The following is a 26020-nucleotide window of genomic DNA, read 5'->3' as shown; positions in this document are numbered from 1 at the left end:
CTAGCATAAGGGTCACCATTTATTGTTTATGCTGCTATCAGCTCTTTGAACTTATCTCTCAGAATAGGGGTATTACTTACTCTTCATTTTACTGACCAGTGAGAGGCCCGGTCGTACCTGCCTGAGGCCACGTTATGGTGCGGCAGAGCCGGTTTGGAACCGAGCCCATTGGACCCCTGAGCCACTGTCTGCTGTGGTACCACCCATGTGCATGCCTTCTCTGCTTACCTGCACTGGGAGCTGGGCAGCAGGGACTAGACCCTCCAGTCTCAGTGACGGACCGGCAAGGCCTGCACGGACCAGGTTGCCTGGTGACATTCACATCCAGCTGGGCCTCAAGGTGAGCTGTGGAGCTGTGGCCACAGGTGACTCTGGGCAGCAGGGGACTGGCCTCCCAAGACCTGTGATGTAAATCCCCTCAGCCTGGCCACTGCTCTGTGGTGCCAAGGGTGCTGGCCAGAGGTCAGCAGTCCTGAAGTCTTGTCCTGGGCCTTTCATTCATTCGCTCCTTAGCAGACTTGTCCTCTCACTGTGCCCCGCTGTGTCAGAACTAGAGGCGGTTTTCCAGTGTCCTAGGCCCCACCCCTAGAGGTTCTGATTTTGTATGTGTGGGTGGAACTCAGGGATCTGCAGGTTAGCCGGTTTTCAAGGGAATCATGGTGCTTAGTGACCTGTGGGGTCCCTTCCAACCCCCAGACTCCATGAACCTTAGCTTGGAATGGCCAGTAGACCCCTGTGACCTTCCCCTGACCCAATCCCAAACAGCCTAGGTGACAAAGAAAATAACAGTAAAAAAAGATATTTTATTGTTAAAAAACAACAACAGATGAGCAATGAAACCAGGCACCCCATCACTCACTCTCACAGTCGCCCGCACAGCCGTGAACCACACACACAGACACCCTCTCACCCACACAGCTCCCTCTAGCTGTAAGCAGCAGCCTTGTGGGTAAGAGTCACCATTTCTCTTCCTTTTTACTTTTGTCTCCCAAACAACACACATGAAAAAGCAGTGGACCAGAGTGGCAGAGGAAGGAGTGGCCAGGCCACCAGAAGCCTCTGGGCCCTCCCACTCCTGGCTACATACATTCTGTACATGTGTGCACATGTACTATACATGGACTCCCATGTGTGCAGACATGCACCCATACTGACCCTCCATGCATAGGGTTGAGTCACTGCAGGTAATCCTTGGACTGGCAGGTCTCTGAGACAGAGGGGCAGGAGAGGACCCTCCTGGTGTCTGACTCCCTGCTGCCACCCTTCCCTGCGCAGGAGTTGACTTCCTTGTGTCTAGGGAGGACATTGAGTCCCTATGGGGCAGCTCATCCAGACAGCAAGGTTGAAAAGTGCCTAAGAATTATTTCAAAAATGAAGAATCGTGCCCTTCTTGCCTTTGGCCCAAAGTGCTTGCGAAACTTGGGCTGAAGAGCCCAGAGTTTCATGAGGTCTGAATTCTTTAACAAAGATGGTTCAGGGCTGCACAGATCCTGGCAAACCCTGGCTGGTAGAAAGTCACGTGACTTAGAAAAGGACGGACAAGGTGCTTGGAGTTAGATTAGAGGAGTGGGACCACCAGGAGACTGAGGCCAAATGATGCCCCTGCGGAACCTTCGTCATCGAGGTTCATCATCTTACCTCCGATGCCTGGCAGGCAGGGTGCACAGGTGACATGTGGTAGCTGTTCACCTGCTGCTCACCTCTCAGCCCCTTGCAGAGCCCCTGTTGCCCCGCAGGGTTTGTGACCTTGGACCTTGTCTCTACAGCAGATGTGGTGCTTGCCTGTGAGGCACAGGCCCGCCATGGCCTGCAGAGCGCAGCTGTGGGCAGGTCTAAGAGTGTGCCCATCAGGGTCGGCCCACTAGTTCAGGCTCTGAATCCCTGGGGACCATCAGAGGGGCCCACTGCCTCTTGCCTATCCCAGGAGTCAGTTTTTCCTGGGTTTCCAGGGTAACGGCTCTGGGCACCCCCTTTCTGCGGGGGGCCCTGGTGCGCTGTGTCTAGAGCTCTACCCTCAGCTTCCCTCCATCCTCAGGGAGCAGCTGGGGTCTGCAAGAGCACATTTCAAGATTTGGCAGCTTGGACTGGGTATGGGGGCTTCCCTCCCTCTTTCCCAGCCATGCTCAATTCATTCCCCACCAGTTGGGGGGGAGGTGTCCGGTCCTCAGCCTCCTGCCTGCCTCCCTCTGAGGATAGCTAGAACATGACCTCCTCACAGCTCCCATAATCACTCTCCACCATGTCAGAGCCCTCATAGTTGGGGGGGGCCTGGGGCTGGCCCCGGCCCAGGGGGTGCCCACCCCCCACCTCACAGTCGGCATAAGAGGGCCCGGCCCGGCTGAGGCGCATGCTCACCCCCTTGTAGCCCCCTTCTGCCAGGCAGGGCCCTCCCCCTCCCTGCCGGAACTGCGAGTGGTAGTAGCTGATGGCCGTGTACTCGTTGAGACAGGGAGCCGGCAGGTGCTCCCGGGGACTGGGGGGCCGCGGGGGAATCAGATCTTCCAGGTTCTGGTTGCTGTAACGGGGTGGGAGAGGTGCTCGCTTGTTTTCCAGCTCCAGTGGGAAGGGGAAACCCCCGTAGAGGCCACTGGGGTCCGGCATCACGGCTGGATTCTGGTGGCAGTGAGGCGACGGTGGCACTGGGCCAGGGGTGACTTCGGAGTGGGGGTATTCCCAGCGTTCCTTCCCGGAGTACGTTGGGGGCCAGACCGTGGCTCCGCCTGGGTACACTGAAAGGGAACACATGATAGAGTGAGCTCTGAGTTTCCCTGGTGAAGGTTCCAGCTGGCCTTAGAGCTAATGTACATGACTTAGCGCGTGGCAGAGAGGAGCCAAGGAGTCAGTGGGCATGTGGCCCATCTGTGTGTGTTGTCTCTGGCAGCTTAAATTAATATCTAGAATCCAGTGGGGCCAAGTTGAAAGCCAGAGGTTTAACTCAAAGCCAGCCCATTTTGCAAATCTGTGCCACTGCTTCAAAGGTCAGTGAATAAGGGAAGAATCTGAACGGCTCCATGCAGCCAACTCCCATTGCTGGAGACAGCAGCTCCATCAAAATCCTACTGGTGAGTTTTGTCTCCTTAATTGAAGGAAACAAACATGTCTTTTGGACTAGGAGATGTGGTGGTGTCTATTACAGGGAGTGATTACATGAGACGTGGCTTGGAAGCTTGGTGATCAGGCATCCTTGGACCTGCCTCTATCCCTGGTCCTGAAGAGTTGGGAGAGCTACAAGTCACTGTGTCTATATGGGTCCCAGTTACCCTAATGGCAGATAGTTAATGCCAATAACTGTTGAACTATTAGTAAGTAAGCCTAGAAACATAAAGTACTTTACAAATTCACCTCCTGTTGAGCTGAAAATGAGAGGAGGGTGAAGATCCCTCCTCGGAGTGAGCCAGGTCTGGCTCAAGGCTGCTGTACCTCTAGACTGGGTGGCCAGCCAACTAGACAACTGCCTCTCTCTCTCCCTTTCCAGAAAAGTGTAAATATACATGTAAGTGAGTTAAAGTCACTCAGTCGTGTCCGACTCTTTGCAACCCCATCAACTATACAGTCCATGGAATTCTCCAGGCCAGAATACTAGAGTGGGTAGCCTTTCCCTTCTCTAGGCAATCTTCCCAACCCAGGGATCAAACCCAGGTCTCCTGCATTGTAGGCGGATTCTTTACCAGCTGAGCCATCAGGGAAACCCAAGTAAATATGTACAGAAGCTTCCTTTTAACCCCATGGATCCTCCCCACCCCTATCCAGGGTCTGTGGGTTTCTGCCATGGACGTCAGTCCTGTGGAGTGACTTGGAATTTAGAGGAGTGGATCACAGTTCAGTGGAACGAGGCATAGACTCTTGAGTCCAGAGGCCTGGAGTCTGGTCCAGCCCACTAGTGCACCGAATTTCTTGAAATTCAAAACTGTACTTGACAGCCTTGATGCAAGTCAAAAAGTTCCCCGACACACGGGTCTCACTTGAGAGGAACACCGAGTTTTCCCGCACAACTTAATCTGAGCCCCTTCTCCCCTCCTGATCTCGACCTGAGGGGCGATTCCCCTACTTTGTCTGGAAAGGGATCCCACCTTCCCGTTGCACCTCAGGAGGAGGCAGGTCTCGCATTGAAACTAGAGAGGAAGCCTCGTGGGTCGTGCCACATTCCGAAAGACACCGATTTCCCCATCCATTCAAGGTAATTCCCGATGGCTGGACACCTCTGCGAATGTAACCCCGAGGATGAAGTCACATCCAGTGCACCCTGACCTTGACCACATCCCTTCGTGGACTGGATGGTGGCTGAAAACACTCATGTCTCAGATAATGGAGTGTTTCCATCTACTGCCCTGTCCCATCAATCCCAGAGGCTAGCAGCCTGTGGCTATACTGACCCATCTCCTCGCCGGACCATCTCCTCTTAATGATGGCCTCACTGTCAGGGTGGGAAGAGACCGCAGCTGGCGGGAGTCTGGGAGGAACACTGCAGACCATGGGCCGTTGCTTAGAGCTGGGTCCAAAAGTGCCAAGTTCATTTGGAGCCGAGGTCTTGCCTGGCTCCGTTTGGTTCAGGTTGTTGCAGGAGCTGGTGCTCAGGGGGTTGAGCTCAATGGCAGGCATGGCTTGGGTGTCAACACCCACACTCCTGGCCAGGAGATCTGGGTCCTCCATGGCCACAGGCTTGTGTGACTTGCAACGGCGGCAGTAGAAGAGAAGCACCGTGGAGATGACGACGATGACCAGCAGGGCCACTATGATGATCAGAATCTCCTGCTGTCCCCAGTCCCCCCTTGTGATCTCAGGGGTGACGAGGCAGTGTCCTTCTGAGCAGCCCCTGGCCTCCATTTCACACCTGCAGGGACAGAGAAGTAGAGGACCCAGTCACTATATAGGCCTTTCCATGTCCCCTCTTAATTTATTATTTATTTGGCTTTATTGAGTCTGAGTTGCAGGATGCAGGATCTTTCTTTGCAATTCACAGATTCTCTACTTGTAGCAGGCGGGCTCTGAAGCGCTCGGGCTTAGTAGCTGCAGCCCGCGAGTTTAGTTGCCCCGTGGCATGTGGGATCTTAGCTCCCTGACCGGGTGCTGAGAGAAAGGACTTTAAGATAAACATATGGGAGACTCTTGGACAAGCCCTTTCCTTCTCTGGGTCTCAGTTTCACCACCTGTAAAATGGGTGGGTGGACCACACCACTGGATCTCTTACATACACCCTGACAACAGGATGGAGGGTCCCTTGGGAGCGTGTTATAAATAGAATCCCAGGCCTCCTTCCTTGGAGATTCCAATTTAATTGTTCCAGGAATTTTTATTTTTCATAAGCCTCCCTCATGATTTTTAAAGGTTTCCAAGTTGGGAATTCGTAAAACCAGTGAATTGCCAGAAGCCTCTTTGTGTCTAGGATTATCGTGGGGGATTCTCCTTCCCTGGCAACCCCAGGGCAGCATTACATAAGGTACAGGTAGGTAGTGGTGGGGCATGAATCCACAGTGGAGCCTGTCCCAAGGGGAATCATTGCCCCCGGGCCACTTTCTGAAAAGTCAGGGGCCAGAGCAAGAGAATAAGAACTTGAGCATTTTCAGACTTCAGCAAAGACAGGAAATGCCTGAGGAGCTGGTATGAGGTAGATTCCTGGGCCCCAGCCTGGTGAGTCCAGTCCACTAGGTTCAGCAGAGGGCTTGGGCGATCTGTCTGTATAGCTAGCACCTCTCCTCCCAGGGTGCTCTTGATGCAGGTGGTGGGAGGAAGGAGGCCTGACCCCTGCAAAAGTCCAAGAGGCCAGGTCACTGGATTACTTGGCCCCTGGCTGCCCACTGGCCTCTTTAGGGCTCAGAGGGCAGAGGTGCTGCCAACCTCAGGGAGAGGAGCCCACAGCCGGGGGCCTCTCCTGTGCTTACCTGTCTCCTGTGTAGGGGTGAGGGCAGATACAGGGGGCTCCCTCGGGGGAGGAGATGCAAGTTCCACCTTCCAGGCAGGGAGTCGAGGTGCAGTTCTCCTTTCTTTGTTCGCAGTGCCTCCCGGCAAACTGTGGGCGGCACACGCAGATATATCCTGGGAGGAAAGGGCAGGGAGGCGAGAGGACATACTGGCCTCGTGGTCCAGCAACTGCAGGTGGACTGAGCCCCCAGGATGGAGGGGGACCTTGAGTGTTTGCAGATCCCAGGGTCCACACTTGGCTACTGAACGCTCCCCTCTGCCATGTGCTCTGTGTTGGGCAGTGGTGCTCAGCTGGGCAAGAAGACTTGATCCCTGCCCTCAAACAACTTACAGCCTACAGGGAACATTCATCTAACAGATATGAATGGGTATCGTCACTGTCATCCAGGACAATGCTATTCAGTGTAGTCACTGTTCTAAGCATCTTCATGTATTAGCTCATCTGACCCACCCGTTGGCTCTGAGATTGGTTGCTGTTATGGTCCTCAACATTAGTTACTATTATTGTCCTTGCACCTGGGGACAGGTGGAAGTTGATGGCTGGCCAGGAAGTGAGGCCTGGGAATGTATGACACTGGCTCAGAGTTACACCGCAAGCAAATGGAAACTTGGGGGGGCGGGGGGGTCGTCAAACTGAGACAGTTATATATCATATCAGTATATTAGTAATTATTATAAAAATTCGTGTCATTGAAAGGAAGTGTTAGGGGAGGAAACTAGCCTAAACTAGGGACCAGGGGAGGTTTCTTGGAGGAGGTGGTATTTTAGTTCAGACCTGAAGGATGAGTAAAAATTCGCCAGGCAAAAAGAGAGGAAGATGCTTTAAGCAAAGGAGAATGTGTGCAAAGACTCAGAGGAGAGGGCATGACATATCACCAGGGGTCAGGGCAGGGGTGAGCCTAGGGAGCAGAGGGGAGAGTGGGAGCAGGAGGGCTGGCAGGTGAAAGGTCCAGTGCATAGGAGCCATAGGCAGGAGTAAGAAATTGGGATTCCATCAATGGCACCCCACTCCAGTACTCTTGCCTGGAAAAATCCCATGGATGGTGGAGCCTGGTAGGCTGCAGTCCATGGGATCACAAAGGGTTGGACACGACTGAATGACTTCACTTTCACTTATCACTTTCATGCATTGGAGAAGGAAATGGCAACCCACTCCAGTGTTCTTGCCTGGAGAACCCTAGAGACGGGGGAGCCTGGTGGGCTGCCATCTATGGGGTCACACAGAGTTGGACACGACTGAAGCGACTTAGCAGCAGCAGCAGCAGCAGCAGCTGAACAGCAAGGGGAAGCCACCACTAGGGTCTGAGCAGGAAAGTGATGTGCTCAGATCTGCACTGTGTAAGGATGGCTCTGGTGTCTTGCTGGAAGATGCTAGTGGAGGGACAGAAGCAGGAGAGCAAGGAGGTGGCTGGTGCAGAGGAGAAGATGAGAGGTGATGAGGGCTGGGGTCAGACTCATGGCAGTGGGGACACAGAAGTGATGGACTCCTTGGATAGCTCAGGTAGAAATGACAGTATTATCAGTCAGGCAAACATTAGAAAACGGGAGACTGCCAAGTGTTGACAGGGATACAGGTGCTTAGGAACCCCACGCACTTGCTGGTGGAAGTACAGACTGCTGCAGCCATGCTGGTCAGCAATCTGACCTGACTTAGTCAAAGTGTTGGTATACTCTGGGTTTGTGAATTTCATGTGTGTGTATGTGTGAAAGTTCTCATGTAGGTTCATAAGATGACATGGAAGGATGTTCAGTGCAGCCCTGTTGATGGAAGTGGGATGTCCATTGCTAGGAAAGTGGAGAGGGGAAAGATAAGCACATGCACACCTTGGCAAATTGAGCCGAAATTAAAAGCAGTAGGAGGGAGGTTCAAGAGGGAGGAGACATACATATATATGCCTATGGCTGATTCATGTTGATGTATGGCAGAAACCAATGCAACATTGTAAAGAAATTATCCTCCAATTAAAAAAATATTAGAAAAAAGAATTACTTGTGGCAGTGTGGATGGAAGAGTGTAAAAATTCAAGCATGTGAAATATAGTTCATGCATGTTGAAAGGATACTTTTAAAAACTTTAGGGATCTCCCTGGTGGTCCAGTGGTTAAGATTCCATGCGTCCACTGAGGGGTGAGGGTTTGATCCCTGGTCAGGAAACCAAGATCCATATACTGTGCTGCTGCTGCTGCTGCTAAGTCGCTTCAGTCGTGTCCAACTCTGTGCGACCCCAAAGACAGCAGCCCACCAGGCTCCCCCGTCCCTGGGATTCTTCAGGCAAGAACACTGGAGTGGGTTGCCATTTCCTTCTCCAATGCATGAAAGTGAAAAGTGAACGTGAAGTTGCTCAGTCGTGTCCGACTCTTAGCAACCCCATGGACTGCAGCCTACCAGGCTCCTCCATCCATGGGATTTGCCAGGCAAGAGTACTGGAGTGGGGTGCCAGTATGGCCAAAAAAAAACCCCACTTTAAATGTTTACCTATGAGTTTGGGGAAGGGAAAAGGCAGTGGAGTATAAAGGGCAGTAAGAAAGAGAAACTTAGCATGGACCAATGATGACACAGATGTGTTGACTTCAGCCTTCTATATGGAGGTTCTTATTCACCCCCTTCCCCCATCCAGAAAAAAAGTAGAAAGATAGTTCTTGTTGAAGAAGAAAGAAGACTCTTGGCCTCCCCTGGTGTAAACCTGCTGCTGCTAAGTCACTTCAGTCGTGTCCGACTCTGTGCGACCCCATAGACAGCAGCCCACCAGGCTCCCCCATCCCTGGGATTCTCCAGGCAAGAACGCTGGAGTGGGTTGCCATTTCCTTCTCCAATGCATGAAAGTGAAAAGTGAAAGTGAAGTCGCTCAGTCATGCCTTCTCCAGTGTAAACCTAGCCAATCCCAACTCACCAGACAGTAAAGGAAAGGGAGGAATTATCTCCACTGAGATCTGCACCCTGAGCCTGTCTCAAACTTCAGCCCTATGACCTTGTCTGAGTTCCCTTACCTTTCCAGGTATCCCTTCCGTAGCACAGTGGTTTCTTGAGCAGTAAAACAGAGCTTTACTTCCCTTTCCCCTCTCTCCCTCATGGGGCTGTGTTGGAGAAATATGCTCAGTCAACTCTACAGTGATCCACGATTGCTAGTTCAGCATGTCAGGGTCCTCTGCAGAGTCTCCTGGGATAAGCCTCGGGGTCAGCCACAGCCTTACCTGCCCCACCAGTCTGCGAGCACTTCCCACCGTTGAGACACGGGTTCTGGCCGCACTGGTCACTGGGGAAGCAGCACTCGGTGAGGGCCCGCCTCTCCAGCAAACCGGCCGCCTTCTTGCCATGGACCAGCAGCTCCAGCACCTCTCTGTTGATCACAACAGCATCCAGGCAGCCTTCAAAGCCCTGGGAGACATTTGGGGAAGAATGCGAGTGGACGAGGCCACCCAGAAAGAGGTCCCTTTCAGGCTTCAGACCCCGGCAGTTCTCTGGGAGCTTGAGGGAGGTGCTGCTTGCACTGTCAACCAACAGGCGGACGGAAGTGTCCATCTCCTCCACCAGAACAGAGTGCCACTCATGGTCATTCACGTGCAACCGGGAGGAAAGATTTCCATAGAAGCCACCTGGGCAGTGGTATTCCAGCTGGAGCACTCCATTGACCAGCTGTAAAGAAAACCCAGATGACCATCAGCAAAACCAAGAGGTGCTTAGAGAAACCTTTGCTCAGAAGCTGCTAGTGCAAAAAATGTTCGTGTATTTTTACAGGTAGAAGGGGTAGTGATTTTTCAAGGCTGTATTTTTTCCAGACATTGTATTTGTAGAGCATAAAGGCCCTCAAAGTGCACTTCCATTTATGGCCTCATTTGGCCCTTGCTGTTCTCCAAGGAATGTCCTGGTAGGGGACATGTCTGTCCATTTCACAGATGAGGAAACTGAGGCCCAGAGACATCTTGCCAGCCCCTGTCTTTTGGATTCTTCTTCATAGGCCTCTCCAGTGTTCTACTCTCCTAAGCCTTCAGGGAAACCAAAAACCTCCCTTTCACCCCCACTTATGCAACAGTTCAACACTTCTTGAAGTGGATCTCAAAGATGATTTCAGGGGATCCACAAGCTGACAAAGGTGCATATAGTCAAAGCTATGGTTTTTCCAGTAGTCACGTATGGATGTGAGAGCTGGACCATAAAGAATGCTGAGCACTGAAGGATTGATGCTTTCGGACTGTGGTGCTAGAGAAGACTCTTGAGAGTCCCTTGGACTGCAGGGAGATCAAACCAGTCAATCCCAAAGGAAATCAACCCTGAATATTCACTGGAAGGACAATGCTGAAGTTGAAGCTCTAATTCTTTGGCCACATGATGCGAAGAGCCAACTCACTGGAAAAGACACTGATACTGGGGAAGATTGAAGGCAGGAGGAGACGGGGATGACAGAGGATGAGATGGTTGGATGGCATTATCAACTCAATGGACATGAGTTTGAGCAAACTCTGGGAGAGAGTGAAGGACAGGGAAGGGTGGTGTGCTGCAGTTCATGGGGTCACCAAGAGCTGGACACAACTTAGCAACTGAGCAACAACAGCAACAAAGTGAAACTATTAAGTAGAGCTGGATTAAGTAGAGCTTCCTCCGGGTGAAATGTGAAGATCTTACCCAGTGTTTTCTAGAGACTGGCCATTTGTACACAATCTTGCCAATTTTTGCCCTGGTTGAATACTACACATACCTTTTTTAAAAAGAACACTTAGTATTATTACAGCAAATGGAAAACCAATATAACTTGCCACTGAGGAAAGAGAATGTCAAAAATAAGTATATCTTATGTATGGAGAGACTAACATAGAAAATTACAATACCATATGTAAAATAGATAGCCAATGGGAATTTGCTGTGTGACTCAGGGAACTCAAACAGGGGCTCTGTGACAGGCTAAATAGTGGGATGGGAAGGGAGATGGGAGGGAGGCCCTGGAGGGAGGGGACATGGGTGTACCTATGGGTGATTCTTGTTGATGTATGACAGGAAACCACAAAATTCTGTAAAGCAATTATTGTTCAATTAAAAAAATTTTTAAATAAGTACATCTTATACAAAGCATTGTTATTAAATCACTGCTTTCACTTACTAAAGACCACAACTCCATTGATCCCTCCATTTTTTCACTGTTTCTCCCTTCTTTCATGTCCTCATTCCTCACCTTATCAAGCTTAAAGTCCATAGACAAATTCTTTTCCCTTTTTCACTTGGTAGATCTCACTTGGCAAATACACAAATCAGGTAAAACTCAACTTTCCCTCTACTCTGTATAGCAATCATGGAGCTGAACGTGGCTACGGAGTAACACACAGCCTTTGCGTATTGGTCTCCCTTTAATTTCATGGCCACAAATGTGTCCTTCGTACTGCCCAACAATTGTACAATTGTACTGTCTTGGTTGGGCTCCCCTGTTGGCTCAGACAGTAAAGAATCCACCTGCAATGCAGGAGACCCAGGTTCAATCCCTGGGTTGGGAAGATCTCCTGGAGAAGAGAATGGCCACCCACTCCATATTCTTGCCTGGAGAATTCCATGGACAGAGGAGCCAGGTGAGCCACAGTCCATGGTTTTGCAAAGAGTCGGACAAGACTGAGCGGCCAACACTTCTACTGTCTTGTTTAGTCCCCTCACTCTCCCAGATGACTATTTTCACAACTTCTCTCCTTAGACCCTTAATGCCTCTCTCCCCATCCTTGCTCTCAGCAACCAGATGGGAAGTTATAGGCACGGTCACCATCACATCTGTCCATGTTGTCCAAAGCCAATCTCTCTATTCGTGCACTAGATCCCACCCTACCCTTCTTAACCTCCTATATATTGGACAAGAGACCACTGACTATCCTTTCTCCTTCCTATATCTTTGTTCATTCTCTACTGGATCATTCCAGTCATCATATAGACGTGCTGTTATTGCTCTAATCTTTAAAAATATATATATATATATATATATATATATATTTATGTATTTATTTATTTGCAAGGTCTTAGTTGTGACATGCAAGGTCTTTGATCTTTGTTGCAGCATGTGGGATCTTTACTTGAGGCATAAGAACGTCTTAGCTCTGGCATGTGGGATCTAATTCCCTGACCAGTGATCAAACCTGGGTCCCCTGTTTTGGGAGCATAGAGTCTTCTCCACTGGACCACCATGGAAGTCCCTATTGCTCTAATCTTAAAAAAGAAAAAAAAGTTTTATTGAACCCACATCTCTTGCCAGATTGCACTTTCTTTATTTGCTTTTGCTTTGTAGTAAAATTCCACTCCTACCCACCATGACACCACGACACAGAAACCACTGATGTCAGAGTATGCAGCATCCTCTTTGTTGCCGAATCCAATGATTGATACCACTTCATATCTTATTTGACCTCTTAGCAGAATATGACTGAGCTGATCATTCAATGCTTCCTTCTCTTTTTGTATATAATTTTATTTATTTATTTATGTCTGTGCTGAGTCTTTGTTGCTGTACACAGTTGTTCTCTAGTTGCAGAGAGTGAGGGCTACTCTCTAGTTATAGTGCATGGGCTTCTCATTGCAGTGACTTCTCTTGTTGCATAGCACTGGGCTCTAGGGCATGCAGGCTTCAGTAATTGTGACACATGGTTTCCGTAGTTGGGCTTCTCATTGCAGTGACTTCTCTTGTTGCATAGCACTGGGCTCTAGGGCATGCGGGCTTCAGTAGTTGTGATACATGGTTTCCATAGTTGGGCTTCTCATTGCAGTGACTTCTCTTGTTGCATAGTACTGGGCTCTAGGGCATGTGGGCTTCAGTAATTGTGACACATGGGTTGAGTAGTTGAGGCTCCCAGGCTCTACATTGGCTCAATAGTTGTGGTGCTTGGGCTTCGTTGCTCTGAGGCATGTGGGATTTCCCCAGACCAGGGATTGAACCCATGTCTCCTGCATGGATTCTTTACCACTGAGCCACCAGGGAAGCCCCACTGTTTCCTTATTAATACAAACCCTTTATCTGGCTTCCCAGATACAATACTCTGTTCATTTTCCTTCACCATCGCCAATTGCATCTTTTCATTCTCCTTTATTGGATTCTCCTCTTCTCTTGCCTTCTCAGTAATGGAGTATCTCAAGGATAAATCCTTGATGTACCCTATTTTTAACCTGCAATCCTTGGTGATCTCCCCAGTTTCATGGTTGTCAATACTACATATATGTTGAAGAATCTCGGATCTTCACCTCCAGCCCAGAACTTTCTCATTAGATTTTGTTTGTCCAGCTCCACTAGTAGGTCTGATAGTTATCTCAAGCTCATGTGTCCAAAATGGAACTCCTGGTCACCTCCACTTCCCCAGTCTACTCTATCCATATCCTTGGCTAGGTCTGTTGGCAGCAACTCCATTCCTTCAGGTTGCTCCAGGTCAACGTCTTACTCCTTGTTTTCTCTCCTAGCCCTCATTCAGCTCCTCCGGGGTCCTGCTGTCTTTGCCTTCAAAATATCTCCAGCATCTGAACTCTTTTTTTTCCCAGTTCCACTGTCATTCCCCTGGTCTAAACTGCCATCATCTCTCACCAGAATTACTTCCTTTGGGCTGGGTCTTTCCACTTCCATCCTTGTGCCTCTAAAGTCTATTCTCAGCACAGTAGCCATGAGGACCCTTTTCACATATGTCAAAACATCTTAATTCTTTGCTCAAAACCTTTAACATCCCCTACATTACTCAGAATAAAACCCAATGTTCTTAAATAGCATGAGAACTTTTTATAGATATGATCTCATCTCATCTGATTATGTATCAGACCTCAACTTGTGCTACTACTGTTCCCCTGCTCACTTCACTCAAGCCATATTGACATCTGAGCTGTTTTTAAACATGCCAAGCAATCTCCTACCAATGACTGTTCCCTTTACCTAGAATGCTGTTCCCCCAGAGGTCTACATAACTAGACCCTCAATGAAACCTTCCCTAACCACCTTATTTAAAATTGTAACTTCCCACATTCCTTTTCCCCCTTAACCTTTCTTTTCTTTTAACCCCAAACACTTATCACATTTAGACAAATTCTGTAATTTTATGATTTACTAGGTTTACTGTCAGTTTCTCACCATAGGATGAAAACTCTAAGAGGGTTTTTTTTTTTTTTTAATATTTTTCACCGATAAGACCCAAGCACCTGGAAGAGTGCCTGTTGCATAGTAATGCTTGATAAATATTTGCTAAATGAATTCAGTTCCAACTAGGGCTTCCCTGGTGGTCTAGTGGTGAAGAATCCGCCTTGCAGTGCAAGGGACACAGATCCCCGCTGTGGGAAGATCCCACACACCGCAGAGCAACACAACTACTGACCCCTGTTCTTAGAGCCCATGCTCTGCAACACAAGAAGCCACCACAATGCGAAGCCCAAGCACCACAACCAGATAATAGCTTCCACTTGCTGCGACTAGAGAAAGCATGTGCGCATCAGTGATGACCCAGTGCAGTAAAAATAAATAAATATTTAAGACATTCTAAATGGGGCTTCCCAGATGGTGCAGAGGTAAAGAACCCGCCTGCCAATGCATGAGACATAAAAGAAGTGGGTTCGATCCCTGGGTAGGGAAGATTCCCTGGAAGAGGACATGGCAACCCACTCTAGTATTTTGCCTGGAGAGTCCCGTGGACAGCAGAGCCTGCTGGGCTACAGTCTATAGGGTTGCAAAGAGTCAGACACAACTGAAGCAACTTAGCACGAACTAGCTGCCAAAGTCTCCTTTCTCTTTGGGAGATGGACATGTGTGATTGAGGTGTTAAAATCAGACAGATACTCTGAGACTTTCTACAGATATAATCAGAAGGACTGAAAGACCCTTAGAAAGGAAATTCATTTTCCTCCATATGATTCCATGTACCTTAATGCTGATTTTGTCATCTTGAGTGCCCCCCAGGTCCAATCCATCTTGGGGAACATGGGTCTGTTACTCAGCAAAAGTGATAAAAGCATCAGCCAGGTCTAGGTGGCCTCATGCATCTCTCTTTCTATCTTCAGAGGCTCTCTATCATCCCACAGAACAGCCCAACCTCTGTTGTACTAGGACATGATGCATCCCCAAGTGGGGTGGGTTTTGGCCATTGTAACTAGAAAGTCTCGTGTTCTGACCTTCGAGAGTCACACCCAGGCTCATGGTAAACCACGCAGGGTTTCTTTGCAGAAGTTTGCCTTCTTGGCCACGCCCATACTGCCCCACCTCCCCAGCCTGGCATTCCCCCAGGAAATCTCTCAGGGTGGCAGTTCCTTACCTTCAGGGAGAGACGCACTGTCTTATTGCTGAACAGGAGAATTGCCTGTGACTGGAGTGTTTTCAGGCGGAAGTGTATGTGCCCGTTCTGAAATTCCGGGAGACGGTACCGCCCGAAACTCTGACCGCTGAACCTCACGGCAGTACCTGTGAAAGCAACCAAAGGTGTCACCTCCACACCAAGTTGCCGGGAGCCAGCACGGGAGTTCCCACCCTTGACAAAGGTCATGCGGAGAGGCCTGATATGCAAAGGCGAGTCAGGACTCGAGGGGCCCCTGGATCTGCTTGAGCATCTACCCCCAAACCAGAATCTGTCTGTTTTACTACTCTATGACTTTCACCAACTCCTCTGACATTAACGAGGGGCTATCCCTGATCACCTTTCTCTGAAGGAAATCAACTTAGAGCTCTAGTTAATTAGCCTCCTGGGCATATTAGGAGTGTTTCAATCCAAACCCCTCAGATGGCTCTCTAACTTGCCTGACAGGTATACCCGGACTCCTACAGCTACGCATACGATTGTTTACAGCCTCCCAACAGCGAGAGGTACGGGAAGCTTAAGATATTCAAATAGTATAGAACCTCTCGGGGAGTTAGAAATTGTTAGAATAGAACTAGTAGAAGATTTCATTGTTGAGCTAATGCTTGCTGCCAAGTTTCCACATCCCCTGTATTGTGTCCTTGGGAGTATATTAATTAATATAGTTGGTATATAGAAAAAATAAGTAGTGGCCTTGGTGTTAACAACTTTAGACCCTTAAGGTAATAAATTCTTTCCTTGTTGTAAGCCCACTGCACCTTTGCCCTGTAGAAATGCAACTTTATCTAACACTTTTGAAGGATGGCGCCAAACTTTAAAACAATTACTCTTAGAAAAAACATGTTTTCTGGTTAACTAACTTTTATCGGAACAAAGAGTCATAAAATGTTAATAGGCCTTCTGGCCAGAAGATGATGTAAATCACCTAAAGCATTTGTATATGATAAGTTTGCAGAAAAGAAAGCCTGGTCTCGATAAGGATCAAAGACTGCTGACTTTGCATGGTTTTACACCCCCTATTATCCTCTACGCACAACTTAAGGTATATAAGCTCCCTTTGAAAATAAAGCTACGGGCCTTGCTCACCGAAGCTTGGTCTCCCCATGTCATTCTTTCTTGTTTCCTTTTCTCTCCTTTTCTTCTCTGTTCTTCCTTCAGGATGACTGATTTGGAGCGGGGGGCTCTGTGAGACCACTTACTTGCCTGGGCTTCTAAGACCCACTCGAGAAGGTGCCTAAGGTGGGGTACCTTCAGCTATTCGAGAGGGCGCCTGTGGCCTCTGTGGTCAGAGCAAGTTCGGTGTCACGAACTTTATTGGTTTCCCACATAAACCAGTCAGGTCAAGCCTCTGTCTCTCCGCTTTGCTATCCTTTCGCCAACGCCGTCCTCCAGAGGATATCCCTGGATCCAACCGGGGCTGGACCCTGGTAAGTGGCGCCCGGAACAGGCTATCCAAAGGTAGGTCTCCCCCATTGTGCAGTTTTCGGATGGCTAGGACCCCACTCAGGGTGTCGCAGACCCCCCTGCATAAGATAGGTAGGGTGAGTAGGAGTGGGAAGTGTTGAAGTGTTGAATCTTGCAATATAAGACAAGATTTCAGTGTTGAAGTGTTGAATCTTGCAATTTAAGACAAGATAAAAATTTTCTGACATGGGTAACAGTGAATTAAAAGAATGACAACTTTTTATAGGAGTAATTTTGCAATTGTTAAGCAAAAAAAGGAATAAAAGTCAAGAAAGCTAATGTTCAATCCTTTTTCACTTTTGTACAAGAGCAGTGTCCTTGGTTTCCAGAAAAGGGCACTGTTAACTTAGATTCTGGGAAAAGGTAGGTAAACAGATAAAAACTTGTTATAGTCAACATGGTCCGGAAAAGGTGCCCTCTGATGCCTTTTCCTTATGTAATATAATTAGAGATGCTTTAGACCCTGCTCCTGATTCTGAAAGGTTCACGTTAAAGAGGAAAGTGAGGAAAAAAAGGTGCATGTATGAGAGGAAAGTGAAGAAAAGGAAGCTATACCTAGCTATCAGCAGCTAAACGAATGGCTAGCTGCTATGACTGCTGATGGGTAAATAAAAGATAGGGATGAGAAGAAAGATCAGCTCTCCCCTCAGGATGAGGAAGATTTAGAGGAAATGGCAGCTTGATACCATTCTGATGAGGATTGGTCTTTTTTAGCTAAAGACGCTCCTAAAAGTCTAAGAGAAACATCTCCAATCAGACCATCCGCTCCTAGGAGCTTGACGGAAATATCTTCAATCATACCATCCGCTCCTATGAGTCTGAGGGGAAACATCCCCAATCAGACCATCCATAAGATTTAAATATCAAACAGGCAGAGGATCCCCAGAGCAGGAGAGGAAAAACAGGGAATGCCTCAGTCCCCGCTTGCCCCCTCCTCCCTATAGGGGTGAGGGGCCTCCACTAGAACTTCCCCAGAGAAGGGTCCTCTCTAGCCCCGAGGATGAATTTGATCCCCACCTTGAGGCTTGTTTTCCAGTAGTGTTTCAGAAAAGGGGGGGGGGGGGGAAGAGGTCCCTTTCTGGGAACCTCTTCCAATGAAATTAATTAAAAAACTCAAACGGGCTTATGCCTTATATGGGGCTACAGCCCCGTACACTTTAACATTATTAGACGCCTTGGCGGTTAGATGGCTGACACCTCATGATTGGAAAACAATTGTTAAGGCTTGTTTATCTGGAGGGCAATTTATACTTTGGAAAGCTGAATATGAGGATGTTGCCCAAAAGCAGGCTAGCACTAACCTCAAACAGGGAAGAAACAACATTGTAAAAGAAAAGTTGGTAGGAATTGATTATGCAACATTTGGGGATCAGATGGATCTAGGCAAAGAAACTTTAGAACAGGTATCATCCTGCGCCCTTGGGGCCTGGTGATTATTGCCTCAAGAAAAGGAATCAACCTCTTCCTTTTCAAACATTAAACAAAGGCCAGAAGAGCCATATGAGGACTTTGTATCACAACTTATAGAGGGAATCAACAGAGTAATTTCTAGTACTGAGGCATCTGAAATACTGATAAAACAACTAGCATTTGAAAATGCTAATTCTACCTGCCAGGCTATCCTACGTCCTATAAAAAAAATTGGGGGAAGTAGGAGATTACATCAGGCAATGTGCACATGTAGGACCTGCAATGATGCAGGGCGTTGCTATAGCTGTGGCCATAAAGGGAAATTCTTATCAACAGACAGTTCAATCCTTTTTTACAAACAAGAATAACCCGCCAAGAGTCATTTCAGTAATCAAGGCCGGAATGCTGACTTGTCCAAAGCCTGCTTTTCTTGCGGCCAGGAGGGGCACTTTACGCGCGCCTGCCCCCAAAGAACAGCTAACTCTTATCTGCCGAATCCTGCCTCCACGGCTATGACTCCTAATCTCCCTAAGACTCCTTGTCCTCGTTGTCAGAAGGGATATCACTGGGTAAAAGACTGTAGATCAAAATTCCATAAAAATGGAACCTTGCTAGTTCCTGACCAGCAGTCGGGAAACGGGTTGAGGGGCCAGCCTCAGGCCCTGACAGCAATTGGGGCAACATCTTTGAACCCATTCATACCCTTCATCCCATCACAGAGCTCATTAGAGCAACCCCAGGCAGCGCAGGGCTGGACCTCCGTTCCACCACCTCAACAATATTAACACCAGATAGTCCTACTATAAAAATCCCTACAGGGGTTAAAGGCCCATTACCGACAGGTTTGGTAGGAATTATACTGGGCAGAAGTTCCTTAGCCATGCAAGGACTCATAATTGTTTCTGGAGTGATTGATTCAGATTACACAGGAGAAATTCAGATTATGATTCACCCCCAATTAAAACTATACAAATTCATAAAGGACAGAGAATAGCTCAACTTTTACTTTTGCCTTATCACACTGCTGTAGGGCACACTGTTACTCAGAGTGAGAGACAAGAGAGAGGATTCACATCCAGTGATATGGTCTTTTGGGTGACAGAGATTACTCAGAAATGCCCTATGAAAACTATCTTGGTTACTGGCAAGTCTATTGTGGGGCTGTTAGATACAGGAGCAGATGTTTCCTGCATTTCTGGGAAAGACTGGCCCAGTTCCTGGCCAACACACACGACTGAAAACAACTTGGTGGGAATAGGGAGAGCCACCGCAGTAGTTAAGAGTGCAAAAATGTTAGACTGGCGGTTTGAGGATACCTGTGGAACTTTTCAACCCCATGTAGTTACTTCACTCCCCTTTACTCTATGGGGGAGGGATGTGCTGTCTCAAATGGGAGTGCTACTTTTTAGTCCTGATGAAAAAGTGACCTCCCAAATGCTCGATATGGGCTATGATCCATCAAAAGGACTATGTAAACAACAGGAAGGAATAATTGAGCCGATCTGCCCAACCCCTCGACAGCAACATACAGGATTGGGGTATCCAAATTTATAATGGAGGCCATTGTTTTTGCTGCCGACCCCATTACATGGAAATCTCAAGACCCAGTGTGGGTAGAACAATGGCCTCTGCCTAAAGAAAAATTACTGGCAGCTAAGATGTTAATCTCTGAACAACTGCAATTGGGACATATTGAACCCTCCAATAGCCCCTGGAACACTCCTATTTTTGTCATTAAGAAAAAATCTGGCAAGTAGCGACTTTTACAAGATCTAAGAGCTATTAATGCCACTATGGAAGACATGGGGGCCTTACAACCTGGGTTCCCTTCCCTAGTAGCTGTTCCAGAGGGATATAATATTATTGTAATTGATTTACAAGACTGTTTTTTCACCATTCCCATAAGTGCTGAAGATAAAAAGCAATTTGCCTTTAGTCTGCCATCAGAAAATTTTAAACAGCCTTATTTAAGGTTTCAATGGAAAAGTGTTACCCCAGGGAATGAAAAATAGCCCTACCCTATGTCAAAAATTAGTCAATGCCACTATAGAAGATATTAGGGCTAAATATGAACAAGTATATATGATTCATTACATGGATGGTATTTTAATAGCTCATCCAGATAGAGCTCATTTGCAAACTGCTCTCCAAGATTTGACTCAGGCACTGTCAGCTAGAGGCTTAAAAATTGCCCCAGAGAAAATTCAAACCAATCTACCTATAACTTATTTAGGAAGGGTTATAAATTCTGAAACAGTGACTCATGCCCCTTTACAATTGAGAAAAGTCCATCTTGTTACTTTAAATGATTATCAGAAACTTTTAGGTGTTATTAATTGGATAAGGCCCTATTTAAAATTAACCACTGCTGAGCTAAAGCCTCTTTTTAACATTCTGCATGGTGATCCTGATCCAACTTCAAAAAGGCAATTAACTATTGAGGCTCAGGAAGCCCTAGACAAAGTAGAAAAGGCTTTATCTGATAGCTATGTAAAAAGAATTGAATTAGCAGCCTCCTGGCAATTCCTTTGCCTGGCTACCCCAACTGCACCTATGGGAGTTTTATGGCCAAACGGCCCCCTAGAGTGGGTCCATCTTCCCGCTCAAGCTAAAAAGGTAGTGGCTTCTTATCCGGGTTTAGTGGCTACTTTAATATTAAAGGGGAGAAAGTGGAGCATTGAGTTATTTGGTAAAGAGCCATCAGAAATTGTAATTCCATATAATAAAGAACAGCTTGATGCTCTTCTAATGTTTGATGAAAATTGGCAGATTGCTATAGGAAATTATTTTGGTCAAATTCTGCATCATTTACCTTCACATGTTTTGCTAAACTTTATATCTAAACATCCAGTTATTTTCCCTGTTAGGTGCAAACACTCCCCCAATCCAGGCACTCAAATGGCCTTTACTAACGGGTCAGCTAATGGCAGAGCTTCTATAGTTACAAGAGTTCAGCATAAGGTTTTGCAAACACAAGAAACTTCAGCTCAAAGAGCTGAACTCACAGCTGTTATAGAGGCTTTTGTTATGTTTGCAGAGGAGGAATTTAACCTTTACTCTGACTCTCAGTATGTGGTCAGGCTGTTTCCACACATTGAGACTGCGGTTCTGCCAGAGAACAAAACTGCTATATTTCACTTGTTAACTAAACTACAGCAGCAAATTTGGGAACGAAACCGAGATCATATTTTATTGGCTACGTGCAAGCTCATTCTGGATTGCCTGGACCTTTGAATGCCTTAAATGACTTGGCAGATTCACTAACTAAAGTTACAGTGGCTCCTGCCTTTGAAGAGCCTCGAGCCCCTCACTCACTCCATCATCAAAATGCTAATGCCTTAAGATTATCAATTTCAGATTCCCCGTGAATCTGCACGAGAGATTGTTCACTCCTGTTCACATTGTCCCACTACTGTAAATAATTTACCTATGGGAGTTAACCCTCGTGGTCTCAGACCTAATGTACTCTGGCAGATGGATATAATTCATGTCTCTTCATTTGGAAAATTGTCTTTTGTTCATGTAACTGTAGATACTTTTTCTCATGTCATTATTGCAACTGCTCGTACTGGAGAGGCCTATAAGGATGTAGTGCAACATCTCTTTACTTGTTTTTCATATTTAGGTCTGCCAAAGGCTTTAAAAACTGATAATGCCCCTACTTATACTTTAAGCCTTTCCAGGATTTTTGTATAAAGTTTTATATAAAACATAATACAGGCATCCCCTATAATCCACAAGGACAAGCTATAGTAGAAAGGGCACGTCAAACATTAAAAATACAAATTCAAAAATTACAGGAAGGGGAATTTAAATATAGTTCCCCCCATCAGATCCTGCAGCATGCTCTCTTTGTAATAAATAACCTGAATGTTGATTCATCTGGAGCCACTGCAATGCTTCATTGGTGTCCGGAACAAAATAAAAAGCTGTTGGTGAAGTGGAAGGATCTCCTCTCTGGACAATGGAGGGGTCCCAACCCATTATTAACTAGCGGCCGAGGATATGCTTGTGTTTTCCCACAGGATGCAATTTGGATCCCAGACAGACTGATTCGTCATGTCACAGCCCCCCAGGCATCTGGTCCCTCCACTGCCACGACCACAAAAAAGGAAGGGACCTCCTCTACCTCCACTCCCTCCGCCAACACGGGAAGCCCAGCTGATCTCTAGACGAATGACACCAGAGATCCTGGATGAACAGGAAGAGGAACCACCCACCAGACAGATGTCACAACTCTGTATAAGAGATATTGTTCTCCCTAATTCTTTACCCCACAGGAAATCACCGGGATGTCCTACGCGGGCCACTCAACAAGCCTCTATACCTACCTGGGGACAGATTAAGACGCTTTGTCACCAGGCACAAGGGATAGCTTCCCTGCAGGGCTCTCCAGTCTCTCCGGAGAGAGTGTTTATTGCTATGCTTGCCTTACTATCTTGCCAGGTAAGCGCCTCCTCTCCCGCTCCAGAAAAGTATTGGGCATACTTCCCAGATCCTCCAACCTTCCAAGTAGTTACTTGGAACAATGCCCCTATACGGGTCCACACAAACCAGCCTCATTTATTGGGAGGACATTATACTTTCTATACAGAGGAGGAATACCCTATTAATTTCAATTATACCTTTAGGGGATTAACAGATGATCTCCCTGTTTGTTTTAACTTCCCTTTTGATCATACAGGAAGCTATATTACTCCTACCAAAGAAGGATGTATTGGAGCCTCTGAAAAAGCAATTATAACAGATTCTCCATCCTTAAGATATCGGTCAGTTTGGGTATTACTGGCTCGTATGCCTGGGATCCTTGACCCCTATAAATCCCTGCGTTTTAAATCTCCACCAAAATATCCAAATTGTCATAATGCTGCCCCTTCAGATGCCATATGGAAAACTATAGATGGTCATTCAGGATATCCGATTTGGAAATCTTGTACTTATAATTCTAGAATTGACTACAGAATACCAGGAGGAAATTATACCATTCAGGACTGGAGCAACCCGGATCCAGGTCAGGATCCAATGATTGATGATGCATTTAAAGGGAGATTTGACAATTGGAAAGAATATTCAGTTCCTTGGCCATTACGCGCCACTAGATGGCATCGTAATCAATTTGTTCCTCCTATGCTGTCTTATACGGCTAAGGGCAGAACTTATTGGCAACCAGAAATTTGGAAGGCCCTTACCGCTACTGCCCCTATTACCTTAACCCGGCCAGAAAATATTTCTACTTACTCTATTTTAGCTTGTCTACCCTCGCCTTATGTTTTTCTCTTCACTAATGATTCCAAGAGACTTAATATACACATGAATTATTCAGGTGGACCTAATATAGTAACTTGTGAACAATGTATGCTCTCATCTTGTTTGGCCCCTCAATATAATGTTTGCTCTTTTGTGGTGTTGCAACGCCCACCCTATCTTATGGTGCCTGTAACTATAACTACACATTGGTATGATAACTATGGTCTTGCTGTAATACAACAAGTGCGGGATTTAATGCGATCACGACGGTTAGCGGGCTTACTTTTACTGGGAATAGCAACTTTAATAACTGGAATTACTTCTGTTTATATGGCAGCAGTTTCATTGACTGAACAAGTACACACTGCTCAATATGTTGATGCTATGTCCAAAAATGTTTCTTTAGCATTGGCAACAGAGGAAGCTATATTCAGGAAGCTGGAGATGAGGATAGATGCCCTAGAGGAAGCAATATTGCATATTGGAAATGAATTGCAGGCTTTAAAAGTGAGATTGGCACTGTCCTGTCATGCCGACTATCGGTGGATTTGTGTAACACCCCTGAAAGTAAATGAGACAGATTATGACTGGCAAAAAATTAAAAATCATATTTTAGGTGTCTGGAACAGCTCCGACATTAGTTTAGATTTAAGGAAACTTCACAGTCAAATAACAACCATAGAACGCTCTCACTTAGATTTTACTGCCTCAGGAGTAGCAAGTGACTTCTTCCATACAATCTCTAACTTTGTTTCAGGAAAGTACTTTCTGTCTGCTATTTTTAACTATGCTGCTGTGGCCGCTATAATTCTGCTTATCATATTCATTCTTCCTTGTATTGTCAGAATTTTCCGACAGAGCATTCAGAAGCTCGAGACTGAATTGCATACGGGTTTCTTAAGAAATAAAAATGGGGGAGATGCCGGGACCCAGCACGGGAGTTCCCACCCTTGACAAAGGTCATGCGGAGAGGCCTAATATGCAAAGGCAAGTCAGGACTCGAGGGGCCCCTGGATCTGCTTGAGCATCTACCCCAAAACCAGAATCTGTCTGTTTTACTACTCTACGACTTTCACCAACTCCTCTGACATTAACGAGGGGCTATCCCTGATCACCTTTCTCTGAAGGAAATCAACTTAGAGCTCTAGTTAATTAGCCTCCTGGGCATATTAGGAGTGTTTCAATCCAAACCCCTCAGATGGCTCTCTAACTTGCCTGTCAGGTATACCCGGACTCCTACAGCTACGCATACGATTGTTTACAGCCTCCCAACAGCGAGAGGTACGGGAAGCTTAAGATATTCAAATAGTATAGAACCTCTCGGGGAGTTAGAAATTGTTAGAATAGAACTAGTAGAAGATTTCATTGTTGAGCTAATGCTTGCTGCCAAGTTTCCACATCCCCTGTATTGTGTCCTTGGGAGTATATTAATTAATATAGTTGGTATATAGAAAAAAATAAGTAGTGGCCTTGGTGTTAACAACTTTAGACCCTTAAGGTAATAAATTCTTTCCTTGTTGTAAGCCCACTGCACCTTTGCCCTGTAGAAATGCAACTTTATCTAACACTTTTGAAGGATGGCGCCAAACTTTAAAACAATTACTCTTAGAAAAAACATGTTTTCTGGTTAACTAACTTTTATCAGAACAAAGAGTCATAAAATGTTAATAGGCCTTCTGGCCAGAAGATGATGTAAATCACCTAAAGCATTTGTATATGATAAGTTTGCAGAAAAGAAAGCCTGGTCTCGATAAGGATCAAAGACTGCTGACTTTGCATGGTTTTACACCCCCTATTATCCTCTACGCACAACTTAAGGTATATAAGCTCTCTTTGAAAATAAAGCTATGGGCCTTGCTCACCAAAGCTTGGTCTCCCCATGTCGTTCTTTCTTGTTTCCTTTTCTCTCCTTTTCTTCTCTGTTCTTCCTTCAGGATGACTGATTTGGAGCGTGGGGGCTCTCTGAGACCACTTACTTGCCTGGGCTTCTAAGACCCACTCGAGAAGGTGCCTAAGGTGGGGTACCTTCAGCTATTCGAGAGGGCGCCTGTGGCCTCCATGGTCAGAGCAAGTTCGGTGTCACGAACTTTATTGGTTTCCCACGTAAACCAGTCAGGTCAAGCCTCTGTCTCTCTGCTTTGCTATTCTTTCACCAATGCCGTCCTCCTGAGGATATCCCTGGATCCAACTGGGGCTGGACCCCGGTACCAAGTGGTCACCATGGAACACTGGAACCGACTTTGTCTCACTCAACTCTTGGGTGGCAAGCAAAGTCATTGCTCACATTTTACAGGTGAAGAAACAAGGGTGTGGAGTAACTTGTCCAGGGGCACACTGTTAGACAGGGGCCATCACCCTGCACACCTTTCTTTGGCCCCAGGGCCCCTTGCCTTGGGTTCCAGCCTGGGTCAGAAACTATGAGCTAAAACCATGAAGGAAACATGCATTGAGCCAGAAATATCAACCAAGTATGTTGGTTGATACCAAAATCCTCCATAGTTTCCATGATGATTCTGACATCACTTGGGGAAGAAGGAGGCCAAGTTGGAGAGGATCTTGCATATATGTGTGATTTCAGGAACACCACAAAGGCTTTTTGCCTCAAGATATCTCCTTTATCATTAGGAGTGTAATCATTTGAATAAGTGCATCCCACATGATATGCTGTTAAGAAGTCAAGAGGAAAGAAAATAGTGACAAAT

General features: G+C 46.8%; 2 protein-coding genes across 3 annotated transcripts in view; one reads left to right on the top strand and one right to left on the bottom strand.

The window, feature by feature from the left end:
* Nucleotides 1-783: 783 nt before the first annotated feature.
* The window catches only part of FAT2 (FAT atypical cadherin 2), a 99106-nt gene continuing 73869 nt past the window's right edge, over nt 784-26020 (bottom strand). Inside the window, exons 20-24 of the mRNA XM_027545907.1 lie at nt 15159-15304; nt 9111-9552; nt 5880-6033; nt 4374-4831; nt 784-2729 (exon numbers count right to left, since the gene is read on the bottom strand). Coding sequence (XP_027401708.1) covers nt 2197-2729; nt 4374-4831; nt 5880-6033; nt 9111-9552; nt 15159-15304 — 1733 coding nt within the window. The 3' untranslated portion in view covers nt 784-2196. The remainder of the gene's footprint in view (nt 2730-4373; nt 4832-5879; nt 6034-9110; nt 9553-15158; nt 15305-26020) is intronic.
* Nucleotides 16287-24361, top strand: LOC113895134 (endogenous retrovirus group K member 25 Env polyprotein-like). 2 transcript variants are annotated; one of them, XM_027545910.1, is made up of 2 exons: nt 16287-16624; nt 22097-24361. In XM_027545910.1, exon 2 carries the CDS (start codon nt 22131-22133, stop codon nt 24270-24272), a length of 2142 nt encoding a protein of 713 aa, XP_027401711.1. In that variant the 5' UTR covers nt 16287-16624; nt 22097-22130; the 3' UTR covers nt 24273-24361. The 2 variants fall into 2 exon arrangements, with proteins under 2 accessions (XP_027401711.1, XP_027401709.1); XM_027545908.1 differs by having other exon boundaries at nt 16287-16655.

The sequence above is a fragment of the Bos indicus x Bos taurus genome, chromosome 7, assembly GCF_003369695.1.
Source record: "Bos indicus x Bos taurus breed Angus x Brahman F1 hybrid chromosome 7, Bos_hybrid_MaternalHap_v2.0, whole genome shotgun sequence".
In the NCBI taxonomy this organism is placed as follows: Eukaryota; Metazoa; Chordata; class Mammalia; order Artiodactyla; family Bovidae; genus Bos; species Bos indicus x Bos taurus.
The sequence above is the reverse complement of the archived record's forward strand: the minus strand, read 5'-3'. Positions and strand labels throughout refer to the sequence as shown.